This window comes from Solea solea, chromosome 15, assembly GCF_958295425.1.
Source record: "Solea solea chromosome 15, fSolSol10.1, whole genome shotgun sequence".
NCBI lineage: Eukaryota > Metazoa > Chordata > Actinopteri > Pleuronectiformes > Soleidae > Solea > Solea solea.
In genome coordinates this window covers 22017908-22032816 of record NC_081148.1, presented here as the reverse complement: position 1 = coordinate 22032816, position 14909 = coordinate 22017908, and the positions used below count along the sequence as shown (strand labels likewise).

Below are 14909 nucleotides of genomic sequence, written 5' to 3'. Positions count from 1 at the left end.
TGCAAGATTTTTGACTTTTTGTCAATATCTGATATGCCGGTGTATCGGGATGAGCTTGGGCTGCACTGCAAAGGTCCTTCAGTGTCTCCCCTGTTGTGAAATTAACATCACATTTTTCACGCTCTTGTAGGGCTACAGCGATTATTCAATTATTAATTGATTGTTACATGAATCGTCAACTATTTTGGTCATCGGTTAAACATCGTTTGATAGTTTTCTGATTTTTCAGCTTCATAAATGTGAATTATTTTAGTTTCTCTGCTCCATATTACAAATAAATTATTAAAAGGAGTCAATTTAAAGGTTTGGGAAACAGCAATCAACGTTTTTCAACATTTTATGGACTCAGTTAATGGAGGAAATAGTTGACAGATTAATTGGTGATGAAAATAATCGTTAGTTGCAGCCCTATACTCATGTAGATGCCGATATAATAAATAACAGCTGGAGAAGGTAGGAGGCATCAGCTTATACTAGTGTATAGTGTCTGGTATTTTTTCATATAAAAGCCCAAACAGGGACTGGAGTTGTAAATTAGCCATAACTGTAAACTCTTTATTTATCAGTTTCATGGTCCGTGTTGGGACCAAAGTACTGGAAATATTAAATAAATAAAACTCGGTACACGACTCAATAGAATATATAACAGGCCGTATGTCATTTTTTTTTAAAGATGTTTAAATGCAAGAATGTGTTCATATTTTATTTTAAATTCCAGCTCCAGTTAAGTGTGGATAATATCATTCAGGGGAAAACACTGTAGGTGGCCCTTTATTGGAAATATCCTTCTTATTTTTTAGATCCAGTAAACAAAAGTACAAAAAGATAGAAAACAAAAAGAAAGAAAATAATTGAAGTGGAATCAGTAAAGCAGAAAGAAACAATCAAACGTGCACTTCTCTAACTTGACTTGACCCACTGTCCAAAGCAAACATGGCTCACTGTCCTGTAAGCAGTCATCCAGAACCACTGAGACTCTCGAGAGCTCACTCAGAGCACACACACACACGCCAATAAAACACAACACACTTCAAATTTAACATTCTCTGACACTGACACTGTTATTGCAGCTTAAAAGCACTAAAACCTGCTGTGCAAAAAAGAAAAGACTAAAACCACCTGAGACACACACACACACACACACACACAGCAGTGTGGTAAGTGCTTTGTTTACATCACAAAAAATGTCTCTCACATGCTGCCACAGTGATGTCATATCCTTATTAGAGGCCCATTCATCAAACCCCAGGTCAACTCTGTGACAAAAGGGAACAGATAAACGAGTCCAAAGGTGAAATAAGCTCTCTTAAACGTCTGAGTGTGTCCAGTCTACGTTTACGTTTTATTCCTTACTTACTTAAACACACACGTGCTGCTGAAGAAAAGTGTTTTTCAGTTTAAAAAATCAATCTTGTCTAGACAGAAATCTCAAAAAAAGAATGTTAAAATGTCCTTTACAGAGTAAAACTCAATGCATTTCCTTGATAAGTATTTATATTATTTACTGAGTCTGCTCATTGACAATACACCATATTTATTGATGTCCATATCTTTTTCTTGTACATAATGCACTTAGCCTATAGTCATTTTTTATGTTTTACCATTATTTAACCCTTGTTTTTGTTTTTGCTGCCATAACAAGTGAATTTCCCCAATGAGGGATAAATAAAGCTTATCTTATGTTATCTTATTCTAAAACAATAAACTAGTATATGACAAAAAAATAATAAAATTTGGCATAAATAATCAATCAAACATTTTCTAATGAGATTAGAGTAAAATTTAAGGAGAAAAGAAACAATAAGTTTAAAGTGCTCTGTGGCTACAGACAGAGAGAAAAAATAAGTTAAATTAATAATTTGTTAGCGTTATGTTTATTCTTTTAACCGGGAATCGTATCCAAACTGGGACCAAATACGAGATTGTCCTCACACCTGTGTAGTTTGTGTCGTAATCTGTAATTTAGAGCCAAAATCTAGGTAGTGTTTTAGAGTTTGATCCCCATCAAAGCAGCTACACGGTGTTTTAACAGCTTGCCCTTCCATAACCTCCATCACATCACCACAGATGGTTGTGCTTGTTTGATCTGCTTGGCCCACTTACACAGGCACATGAAAGCAAACCCCCCTTTTTTCTCCCTCTCTCTTTCGCTCTTCTCCAAACAATAAGCTTACGTCAGGGCCAGGGGGTAAACAGCCAGACTCATAAAACCAAACATCAACTGGGAATTAGACGTCCGACAGTTTCCTGCATGTTCCTGTTCTTTAACACGTCTTATTGTTAGCCGAGAGCCTCCTGAGTCAAGCAGCCATGTTTGGTTAGTGATATTCTGAGTATGAACATCATAAAACATCACTTTTTAATGTCTGTCATGCTATTATTCCTCTTTCAGCTTCTCCTGTATCCTCTCCCCTCTTGTCACTTCCTTGTCATGATGGTGAAGTAGCTTGTTTACTACTCTCCTCACCTCTCGACGCCTTTTAACATCCCAATGGTCACAAATCTGTCCTCGTCATGTCACAGTTGAAGGTCTTACAGTGGCTGTGTATAACGTTCTGTGATTTTTGTTATGGATTCAATTATTATTGTTGCTCTGTGAACAGAAATAATGTAAATTTACTAATTTGCTGTGTCTTTCATCTTAAAACGGGCTCTGTCAGGCAATACTATCAGACCTGACTGAGGGAGTGTTACCAAAGGTCCTTCAAATCCTTGAAAGTTTGAGAATTTGAAAGAAAAATGTCAAGGCCCTTGAATGTTTTTGGAAATTGAGATAAATAGACATGGGTCATTGAAATTGCTTGAATTTTTGCAAGAAAGAAAGTAGATGTTCAGACTAGGCCTAGGTCATAATTACTCTGTCCACCAGCTCTCTCCGCGGTTGACGTGAGATTCTGGCAGAACAATGAGCAAGTAAAGTTAAGCAAGAGAGAGCAAATGACAACATGATGCCTGGGAAATGAAAATTACCAAAGAAAATGACAAAGACTGACTTTGACCCGAGAACCTAACGACAATCACTTGTCCAGATGCAGATATTATTCCATGTGCAACTGTGCAGTGTCACCGGGTGACACGAGACGTAAACAAACACAGAAATGCAAATGATCAGCTAGTTTTAACAAAGCAGACATTTGTTTTTAATTAAATGATATTTCTATAGTTTTCCTCGTCTTTTCTGAGCCAGCATGAGTCAAACGTAGATGTTTCCACTCTGACGTCTCCAGTGTGCTCCCCTGACCTGGAAGTCTGGGTCTGACAGGGATCAGCTGAGAGATTCGAGATTTTGTAAACTTTGTTTTTTGTCCTTTTGTCGCAGGAATGCATGAACCCATGCTGCAACGCCACCACATGCACTCTGAAGGGAGATGCTGTGTGTGCCCACGGACAATGTTGTGAAGACTGCAAGGTCAGACTTTTTTCCTTAAGAATTTATACTATTTCACAGATGGAAAATATCTTCTATATCTTTACTCTACATATATGGATGAATGGATGATTTTTATTTCTAAACTCCTTTCAGAAACGTTAATATTCAGAGTCTTATAATAGTCTGTCTTTATTTTTACATGAATATTCAGGTTATTTCATTCCAACATTCATAGAGTCAGTTGTCACTTGAGCTAAAGTTGGATTGCTTTAATTGGGCTTCCACTTAGTGATTAGTGGTTTTTGTTTTGACATTGAAATCTTTTCAAACAAAGCTTGTATGTGTGTCTTTTCTGTTGAAGATGATTAGATTTACGGAATGTCCTTAAGTATCTTTCTGCCCAAACCTTAATTTTTGAGGAAAAATTAATAAGTTGTTTCCTCTGGCTCATTAAAAAGCATGTTTTGACCTCGCAACATGAGACAAAAACTTTATACTTTATATTATGGAGAATTCCTCTCATGTCAGAGATTAGTTCATCAATCAAAAACCTTTTGTGGCACAAGTGAAACAGACCCACGCAGTGAGATTACAGTAGAAAGGTCCAACAAAAACATTTAACACTGAGTAAATAGCAATTAAGTCACAATCAACATCTCAGTCTCTCGGAATCACTGTAATCGTCTGTGTGCGATTACAGCTGAAGCCAGCTGGCACCCTGTGTCGAGAGTCCAGCAACTCGTGCGACCTGCCCGAGTTCTGCACGGGCTCCAACCCTCACTGTCCAGCCAACGTGTATCTGCACGACGGCCACGCCTGTCACAACGTGGACGGATACTGCTACAATGGCATCTGCCAGACTCACGAGCAGCAGTGCATCACTCTGTGGGGACCAGGTAAATCTGCACCACACACACTGGAGAGGGGGAATATCGTGACTCAAAAAGGTGACTTTTGGACTCTTTTTTTCTTTTTCTTTCTTTGTTTTCTAGTGGTTTCTTTTTTCCAGTGTGTTGTTTTGAATGTATCTCTGAAGCTTTGTTTTGACTGTGAAGGGAGGAGCGGAGGAAGGGAGGGAAGGACCAGGTGGAAATCGGTCACAATGTCATCCATAACACTCTGAAATCCTGCTTTGAAGCTTCAAGATTTTGGTTGTTTCAAAGCAGAACCTCTCAGACGTCACCTTTAACCAGGCTCCTTTTGGACAACACCAGTTGTCTATGTCACTGGTGTTCACTCATATGTGCCGTGTCCCTTTAAATCTGAATATAAGCTAGAAAATTTGACATTATGTTCTACTGAAAAATGAAATGCAACAAGTGATTGGCCCCCTGGTGGCTACTCAACATATTCTTACTTCCTGCTTGGCTTCATGGAGCAAAAGCAGAATACTATGTCCTCTTTTGATATACAGTCAGGGGGGAGGAATAGAAAGGTTGCTTAGTTCATGCATTTAATGGTTATTATTTCATTTATCTAAAGAAAATGTGGCTGTTTTTCTTTTTTCTGTTAAATCCCACTGCCTTGATCTTTTATTTTGTTATAACTAGTGGAGCAGAAGCAGCTTTTTTTAACGATATGTCTGTCACATTCCCACCGATTTACCCCGCATTTTTTACCCAAACACCACCAAAGTTGACACTGCACACTAGGGGCGAGAATCACAGGGTACGCGATACCGATAATATCACAATACAACGATTCTGTGATAATCAATATATTGCCAGACAATCATATGAAGGAAACAAAACGTTAACGTGAAAAGTTAAAAGTACAGGATTTCTCTTTTTATTCGCAACATAGAGAACAAAGTGCATCAAGTCTGTTTATTGAATTTTAATGTAGCTTTTCTCCACCATTATTGAAGTAGTGAAACTGGCAGAGCCTGTTTACTTTAGAGCACCTTAATTCATTCATTAATACATCGATATTTGCGCCAATTCACCAAATCGATATTTTTCGACCCACTCCTACAGCACACTCAGGTGCATTTATAGAGACACGTTCAAATAAATCAATAAACCAAGCCAGCGTAGTATCATCTTCACCTTTTTTTTTTACAGTATAGCTGTGATTATGTTTTGAAATTCCTTGTTTGTTGTCGCGTGCAGGTGCCAAACCTGCCCCCGGGATCTGCTTCGAGCGAGTCAACTCCGCAGGCGATCCTTACGGGAACTGTGGGAAGGACTCCAAAGGTTCCTTTGCCAAGTGCGATGCCAGGTACGCAAGACTCCGCAGCTGCACCTGTGCGGTAAAGATTCAGAGTAGAATCACTGAGCCAAACACAAGTGATCAGCGTAAGTGGTGTCATTAGCAATCAACGTCGTCATCGTCACGCTTTGGAATCTGACATGTGGTCCTGAAACAAAAGTGTACGCGAGTAACAGAATGTAATTTGAGCACAAGACAGTAGATAATGAAAGGCTGAGAAAGTGCTTGTGAATCATTTCGGGCTATTCTTGTCAGCTAATTACTCCAAAGATCTTCTCCCTTTGGGTGAATTCTGTAATCAAGCTCTGTTAATTGATGCAATTGCTTTAATGGGCGCTGCTTTCTTCCCCCCGCGCTACAGTTACACTTATCTCTGTCTGTCGCTGACAGGCCTGTATGTTTAAGGATTTTTGTGTTTTTAATCAAGTGTTTTATGATGTGTGTGTGTGTGTTTTAATTAAAGATTGTGTGATGTTTTTTCCAGGGACGCCAAGTGCGGCAAAATTCAGTGCCAGGGAGGAGCCAACCGACCGGTGATCGGGACAAATGCCGTTTCCATAGAAACCAACATTCCGCTTCAGGAGGGAGGGCGTATTCTGTGTCGAGGGACACACGTCTACCTGGGCGATGACATGCCGGACCCTGGACTGGTTCTGGCTGGTACCAAGTGTGGAGAGGGCATGGTGAGTAGAAGGGAAATTACACTTATGGAGGATTTTAGTGGCAAGAATTTAGTTTTTTAAGTATTTTAAGTATTTTTTGCCATCATTTCACTTTTTGTAGCCTTGGAATAAGCCTTTTATAACTATTTAGTACAGGTAGGAATCTCTGGGTACTATAGCAATATTAGATGGATAATTTTCCTTGAAAAATGGCTGAACAATCCACAATTAAATAGTTTAACTATTTACTTTTATTCACGTTATATAGGGTGAGGAAAAAGTCACGTTTATTAATACAAATAGAGCATCCTATTCCCGAGTAAGACAGGAACACAAGTGTGTGGACGTATCAGGAACATTTAGTAGAGAATTCATTCAGCCGTATGATTAAAGAAACCAGAACATAGTCAAATTTAAGAAGCTGAAACCAAAAAACTTTGGACTAGAGGATAAACGTTTTAGATTCTGGTCACTGTGACCATTAACAGGTTTTTGGCCATTATGCTGAGCTGACTTACACAAAAAAAGTTTTTGAAAATTGCACATGCACTCAATGCACATGAGTCATTGAAAGTGCTTGAATTTTTTGCAAGAAAGAAGTTAAGTTAATATTTAGTTAAATGTCTCCCCAATGTTTCATGCCCTGCATTGCTCAGAAGATCCAGACGCCATGGACTAATTGGCTCATACAAGTTTCCCTCCCATCTTAAGCTGTGTCCACACATTTGGTCCTGGAATTTGAAGGAATTGCTCCTGGAAAGTCCTTAAAAAAGTCCTTGAATATGCTGTCAACCAAGGCGTGGGAACCCTGCTTATATCAAACTGTCTGACAGTGTTTTTCTGTGTTGTCTCCTGTGCTCATCAGCGCTGCTTCCTCTTCTTCGTTCGCAGGTGTGTATGAACCGCCAGTGTCAGAACGTCAGCGTGTTCGGCGTGCACGAGTGCTCGGGGAAGTGCAGCGGACACGGGGTGAGTGCAGATCACGATGTTCGCTGCTAAATTATGCAGCAGAGCCCTTGAAAGTGTGTCTATCAGTTGCGTCACTTTGACCCGCCGAGCGGAATTAAGACTCGCTCTTAATTTTACTGCCTTTTAATTGCACACAATAGCGGAGGAGCTGCTGTATTTACAGCGTGGCCAGTGAATCACGGCAGCTGCTCCTGTTCTGTACAATCAGTCTTCATTGTCCCGCCGAGGTTAAATCAATTCTGGTTAACGGCATCATTTAAGGCTCTTTCTCTAATAGTTGTTCATCTTCTGACTCTGCGGAGAGATGAGATACAGTATGGCACCGCAGCTGGAGAGCTGAGCAAAAACGAAGTTCTATTTCGGTACGAGAGTCGCACTTCCTGCCAAGAAATGTTCACCTTTCCTTATCAAAAATTCAACACGGGACCGCGTTCATGTTTTATTTACTCAGCTGTTTGTTTGTGAGAGTCAAACACAGACTCCGGTGACCTCTGCTCTCCCGTCTGTGGTCTGCACTTTCAGTTATCGCTGTCTAAATCTGCAGTGGTATTTTTGTCTCTGTTTGGTCTTCATGGCTCTGTCAGGTAATACTATCAGACCTGACTGAGGGAGCGTCTGTGTGTATACAGCAGCAGCACTGGAGCATTTACGCCATCAAACCAAAAGCAGTAGAATTTAATTCTGAAGCTTGACGTGGACGCTGCTTTGAGTTTAGTGTCCGCGGCGGTCTTGCTTTACGAGCGCCGTGACGCTGTTTTATCATCAAATGAATCACTTCCTGTGTGCAGCGTGGGTGTAGCGGGTGTAGCTGAAGGGGCTTAATCAGCATTTGTTTGATATTTGTATTAAAAAAAGCCGCACAAAGCAGTTTTTAAGGTGATAAGGTTCTTTTATCACTTCATAAATGACCACACCTCAACCACATTAGCTCGTCAATAAAGCATTTCAACACATAATGAGTTACAGCTGCTCGCAGAGTAAAAAACGACTCTTCTTTTCCTGCAGAAAATATCTGCTGAGTCGATTTGTCTGACATTTTCTCAAACACCACGCGCAGTATGAGATTTGCTGAATTCATCGGTGGGATTTTCTCTGCACGGTGAACACCGACGGTATTCAGGTGCGCTGGAATCTCAGCAGCTTTTCTGCAGCTTTACGGAGCTGGATCTTTATACGTGCATTTGTTTAACAACTGAACGCGGTTTCATACACACGACGTGTCCTTAAACGCTACATTAAATGTAAATGCATTCAAGATTTTAACGCGCATTAGCGTTAAGTCTGCAGAGAATAAAAAATGTGATGAAAACAACACACTGTGTTTGAGCCAGTGTTTGTTCATACCGTATTTGGCTTCATGCACGGATAGAATTCCCCCAGAATCCTGCCTCCCGCTGAGCCCCCGAGTGTCTCTTAACCCGCGTCACCTCGTATAAACAAGTGTCCGCGGCCTGCAGGCAGGGAAGGCACTTGACTGCGTGCCTGTGCTAAATGTAAATCACCCGCAGCTTCTCGGCGTCTCCCGCTGCCTCCACGTTTCCTCCGTCCTCCCGCCGACTGACAGCTGGTCCACATTACCTCACCAGGGAATCCTCCTGGATCCGAGCTCCTTCACAGGAAACCTGAGGCTTTAACGGGACGGTCTCTCCCAAACACATGTTTTATCTATTATGACGATCACTCGTGTGCACAAACATATCCATTCCTCTTGTGTTAGGATCTCACCTAGACTGAGTTGAATTGTTTGTTTTTTTTCTCATATAATTGAATCAATGTTTGTCCTGTTACCAATTTACAGTAAGAATAATCTTATAAAGGATTTATTAATAGGTCATTGAATGGTTTATAAATATGCGATTAGACACACACAGTCTCACTTTACCAAAGATTTTACTGACTAATGCAGCCTGTTTTCTTGCATTTCTTATCCAAACTGAGTCAAATTTGCCACTGCACACCCTGGTGTTCTTAGTAAAGCACCTGCTTCTGTTGTTCTGTTGGACAGTTATCCTACAGACGCTCATCACATTTATAGATTTCAGTGTTGGGCATGTTACTTTAAAAAGTAATTTAAGTAACTAACCTAGTAACTGTTACAGCATTTTAAAAGTAACTAGTTACCCGGGAAAGGGTATACATAAGGTAACGTGAGGTGTAACATTTCTTTTTATGTTCAAATATGTCAAAGAATTTTAAGAGAGGAAATTCTTCCTCTCTAAAAGTTAATGGAACTTTAAATTCAACTATATGGTCAATTATTTATAATAAAACTGAATATTAAATGTGTTTAATGGATTAAATGGACACTTAATACTCAACACTGGCGTTCTTGGCCACTAGTTTTGTAGAAACACTTTGTTCCTGGGCATAATGTACATTTTTAACATTACATTTTTTTATCTCAATGAGATTCACTCAACTCTGCCTTGGGTCAGCTTACCATAAAATATCACTCCTACCTTAGCCAATCATCATCACTTATGTGGTTGCCTGACAAAAAACTAAAGAGGTTACACATTCACAGATTCTAGATCAGGGGTCACATACTGTACACTGCAATTTGATCTCACGTGGGCCGGACCAGTAAAATAATAGCATAATAACCTATTAACAACAAGATGTGCAATTGTTTTTTGTATCTTTTTATAAAACGTAAGTGCAATTTCAACAATATTATGCAAAAGTTTACACATAACTTACAGATCACAGTGGATCTACAAAGGCACAGCACACAGGTCACAGGTATCTGAAACTGACAAATATGGCTTTTCATGAGCACACTAATCATAATGGGACATTTTAACACATTTTTAACAAATTCATCCTTTGAATTTGTTTTAAACATTTGGTCCGCGGGCCAGAACTGGCCCATCCAAGAGTCCAATCTGGCCCGCGGGCCGTATGTTTAACACAAACATTCTTGCTAGACTAATCATCAAAACGTATTTACCTTCAGAAACAGATTATTTATTGAAGATGGTAGCTCAAGAGGTTTGGCTGGACGTTCATAGGATTCCAGATATCAAAGAATAAGTGATTTATAAAATGTTAAGTCCTTCATAAGTGTATTCTTATTGTAAAGTGGTGCCATGTCTTGTTATTTGAAGATAGATTATGTTTAGAGAGACTAATTTCTTTATTATTTGGTTACATTTTGATGTTACTTATGTACTGTATGTGCTAAACTGTAAAACATGGTTGCAGGTGTGCAACAACAAGAAGAACTGCCACTGCGAAGCACACTGGGCGCCTCCGTTCTGTGAGAAAGGCGGCTTTGGTGGGAGCATGGACAGCGGGCCAATGAGACAAGCAGGTACTGAGGACATGAAGGTGCACCAGCTGCACGTTGCACCGCTTTCTTGTGAAGTGAGAGCAACAAACGACAGAGTTCAGAGTCTGTCGTACAGAAATGATCAAAGAATGAAATGTCAAATGTGAAACTGTGCTGCCGACCGCGGCCCAGCTGTAACTGTCTCTGCGTTATGTCCTGTCGCCATTCTGTGCTGTAGATGTGCGTGTGTGCGTATTAATGTGCGTGTTGTCATATATGGCATCAGCGGATAGCGTGGCCATCACCGTGGCAACCCTGGTCACCTTGCTCAGCCTCCTGGTGGCCACCGTCATCGTCGTCCTGAAGAGGAAGACCCTGCTGCGACTCCTCTTCGCCGATAAGAAGAGCACACTAGAGAAACTCAGGTGATGTGAGACTCCGGGAAACTTAGACTTTAAAGATTATTTTTGTGCAATATTTTCTTTCTTTTTTTTCTGCAAATGGGAAAAACTTCCTAATCCTTTTTCCAGCAGTGACCGGAGAAGAACTCTGCGAGAGAGTAACAGCCTCATTGCTGTGTTCATCTGGCCCACTTTGAGTTGATTCATTTTAAATGAACTTCCAAAACAACCGGGCGATATTTTTAATCAGTGCACAGAAGGTCATTGTGAAACTTGTCCACTGGAAACTGTACAATTCGGTACATGCGGAAGATAACGTTCTCAATTATAAACAAGTAATGAGGTTGTTATGGTTTAAAGTGTTTTTTTTTTTTTTACTTGGAGTAAATTAAGGTGGTGGGTTTTTTTTCCCCACACTCAGCTCTTAATGATATAGTTAAACAATTAGGAAATTACAGTCCTGTATAATGAAGATTAACGTTCTGTCTCCAAACCTCATTTAAATTTACTACATGGTCAAAGTCATATCTCAGAAGTCTGACATATAAATACATTAAATGGAAAGTTGTCCTTGTTTATATGTTATATTCTATATTTATGTATTTACTATTCATTTCATAGTAACAGGTACAACTTTAATCCAGTGTTTATTGTATAACAACAGTTATAGCAGCTCTTAAAGGTCCAGTGTGTAAAACTATTTTAATTAACTAAATTATTTTCATTTGGCCAAAATTGAAGATAAAATAATACTTAAGGCTGTTTTTGAATTTTTGTTTTGAATGAGTTTTGATTAAGATTCAGATTAAATGTGTGGATGTATCGTGTTCTGGCCGGGGCTCTTATGTCACGTGTGAAGTTTGGAGCCGATTGGTCAATGTACAGCGATGTTACACGGCACTTCCTGTTTCGTGACGAAATTGGTCCAAATTTACCAAAATTTGCCACGCCCTTTTCAATCTGCAAGACCTTTTGATAACTTTGCATCTTTGATGTGTCTCGTACAAATGTACACGTTTTTTTATGTTGATACGATTAACATGCTCTGATGAGTTTGTCCATTTACAAAACATGCAAATCACCAAGATGGACTCCAAAAATGCAAAATGGCCAACTTCCTGTTGAGTGAAGGCCATGATCCCGATAGACTTTTTTGTTCGTCTTGGTCTGTGACATGTTCCCACCAAGTTTTGCGAATATTGGCGCAACTTTGTTTTTTACTTTGTCTTATTGGGTTTCACCTTCGGGGGCACTACTGAGCCATTTTGCACCACTTTTACGTATTTCTTTCATTTTATAACATTTTTCGTCAGTTGTTCTGAGTTGTTTGCCAATTTTCGTCAATTTTCACCAACGTAAAACCTCACAAATAATAACTCCATTAGTTACACCACTGTGTAAGCGCTCGGAGCCTAATAATAATATAAAAATAGTGTTTTTTTCATTTCTTCATGTTGTATTTGCAGATCTGTGGAGGCCACCAGGCCCACCAGCCCCACGAGGACCCAGTCCATGTACAGACCCACGCCTCAGCGTAAACCTCCACCCAAACCCTCTGGATCCAGCGCTTTTAAAGTGAGCCACTCTCTGTTACTGCACCTTATGTTCATCACACGTTGACAACTCTATATACAGTATCTATAGCATGACTCACGAGCCGTTTGACTCGCTTGTCTTGTGTAATAATAATAATAATAATAATTTCCTCTTAACCTGCCGCCAAGCCTCGCTTTATTGTTGACAAAAGCAAGATGATGTCACGTCGGGGTGATTGATTGATTTCCACAAGAGAGAATATTAAAGTTGCTGCACTGGATGAGAAGCACGGTGCTTTTTATTTGAGCCACTTCAATATGTGTTTATGATAAAAAAAAAAAGACCAGAGTTGATTGATTCAGGCTGTGGAAGAAAATAGCTTTTAGATAGATAGTAGTGATTGTGTGACAAACACTGTGTGAGCGTTTAGTACATTATCTTTCATAATAGACGTGCAGGAGTCTTAGGTGTTATTGTTTTCTTCTGGTGCAAATGAGTAACAGCTGGACCAGGGAGAAAAAAGGAATCATGGCTCTGGGTTTTACATTTCAGCTTCAAACCCTTCAAACCGTCATATTTAATAATGTTGTTTTCCAGTTTTATGAGCAACTCCAACATCAGCTGTTTCAGATAAAGGAGCGTTTTATAGCAGTGGAAATTGATTCTTTTGTGTGTGTGTGTGTGCTGCACTAGAGCAAGATGTTATGGGCTTATTGATAAAAGATTGTTTGTATGATATTTTCATTGTTTTATTAATAGCAAAATTGTTTTTAAAATAATGCATTTAATCAATTACTGAACTAGACAAAGCACTCCGTTTCCCACAGTGTCTGTATACTCCCCTGTCTTGCAATAATAATAATAATAATAATAATAATAACAATAATGATGATAATAATAATAAGAAGAAGAAAAAGAATAATAATAAGAAGAATAATAATAACAATAAAAAATCCTGAATTTAAAGCACCTATCTGGATCAACACCAAAATCTAATAATCCCCAAATAATTTCATCCTAATCTGTCCTTCAGTTTTTGAGTTATGCCGCTAACAACAGGCAAATGTGGCCAAAAATGTATGTTTATTATTATAATTAAAACCATAAAACCTCCTTGGAGGATGTAATTTATTGCCTATTAGGATAATTTATTGTTTGGTTTTTCGTTTTATTTCTTTGCTACTATATGCTAAAATATATATGTTTGACAAAACAAGATATTTGAGGATTTAATTTTGATGTTTAAGAAACACTGATCAACATTTTTGTACTATTTTATGACAAAAAAAGCTCAGTGGTACATAGACCACAGGTTAAGAACCATGCAATGAAGCTATTTCTTTCCTTCATTGGTTCAAAGTTCTGGACTTGATACAAGCGAAGCCCGAATGAAACACCTAAGAGGGGTTGAGAAGACGAGCTAGATATTTGTACAGCTGGATAATAACGGTTTTATTGTTGTCATTAATTCTTCTGTTCATCAAGGCTGACATTTAGGTGGAGTGTTTAAAAAGTCACAGAGGACGCTTTGACGCGTCACAGTGTCAATAATAATAAAATTAATTATGGCTGAATTCCATTTGGCCGCAGCGGTTTACTGCCACTAACTTTATTGTCTTAGTGAGACACTTCATCACAGACGTCCTTAATGTCTTCAGTGACACCTGTGCCGCTCCTGCCACGACGTCTGCTCGCGGAAAATCTGCCATAACAGATGACAACATCATGCTCTTTTGTTTTTTTCCCCCCCCCTCTCTCAGCCATCTCTCCTGAGCGCGGAGCCGCTCCTCCCCCAGCACGGCTTCCACTCTCACAGCCTGCGCAGGCTGCCTCTCTACCAGCCGCTGCACATCAGCCAGCCCATGCCGGTGTCTCTGAGCGTGGGTCAGCCCACGCTGCCTCCGCTCCCCGCTCACCACAGGCTCCTGCCTGCACACACGGCGCTCTCGCCGCCGCCGCGGGTGCCGCCTTTTCTCAGCCTGCCTCGCCAGCAGCCGTCGTACAGGGCCGACCAGGTTTGTCTGAAAGAAATGTTAATTAATCCTTTAATGATCCACCTCATGTGGAATTCACTTAGAGGTTATGGACCACATATGTTCATATTTTAGCTTGCATTACTTCTGAGCATCTTCTAAACCAAAGGTTCTCAACCTGGGGTAAAATATGCCAGTTGAGGGGGTTAACATGCATAAAACCTCTTGAAACTTTGCACGGAGGTCAGGTGTGGTGAAAATGCGATATTGGCATAGGGCTCAGACCCATGCGTTGCACCAGTGCTCTATAGCGCCCCCCTAAGGTGAAACGTGGATGGAGCTACCCAAGATTTAAGTTGCACCAAATTTCCCGGAACTTTGCGAGAACTTGTAATAGTCCAAGATTAACAAAAAAAAAAGTGAACAGGACTGGCTTCCTCAACAGGAAGTTGGCCATTTTGAATTTGGTGTCCGTCTGAACTCATCTGAGTGAGTTTATCGTACCACCCTAAAAAA

At 39.9% G+C, this 14909-nt stretch overlaps 1 protein-coding gene across 2 annotated transcripts in view; it reads left to right on the top strand.

Annotated features, from left to right (window-relative positions):
• adam12b (ADAM metallopeptidase domain 12b) overlaps positions 1–14909 on the top strand; it is a 100297-nt gene that overhangs the window by 76466 nt on the left and 8922 nt on the right. Inside the window, exons 13-21 of one of the 2 annotated variants that reach the window (XM_058652315.1) lie at positions 3320–3409; positions 4071–4266; positions 5482–5590; positions 6066–6264; positions 7135–7212; positions 10417–10525; positions 10770–10908; positions 12351–12459; positions 14181–14435. In XM_058652315.1, coding sequence (XP_058508298.1) covers positions 3320–3409; positions 4071–4266; positions 5482–5590; positions 6066–6264; positions 7135–7212; positions 10417–10525; positions 10770–10908; positions 12351–12459; positions 14181–14435 — 1284 coding nt within the window. Of the gene's footprint in view, positions 1–3319; positions 3410–4070; positions 4267–5481; positions 5591–6065; positions 6265–7134; positions 7213–10416; positions 10526–10721; positions 10909–12350; positions 12460–14180; positions 14436–14909 lie in introns of both variants that reach the window. The other variant, XM_058652314.1, reaches the window with a different exon arrangement.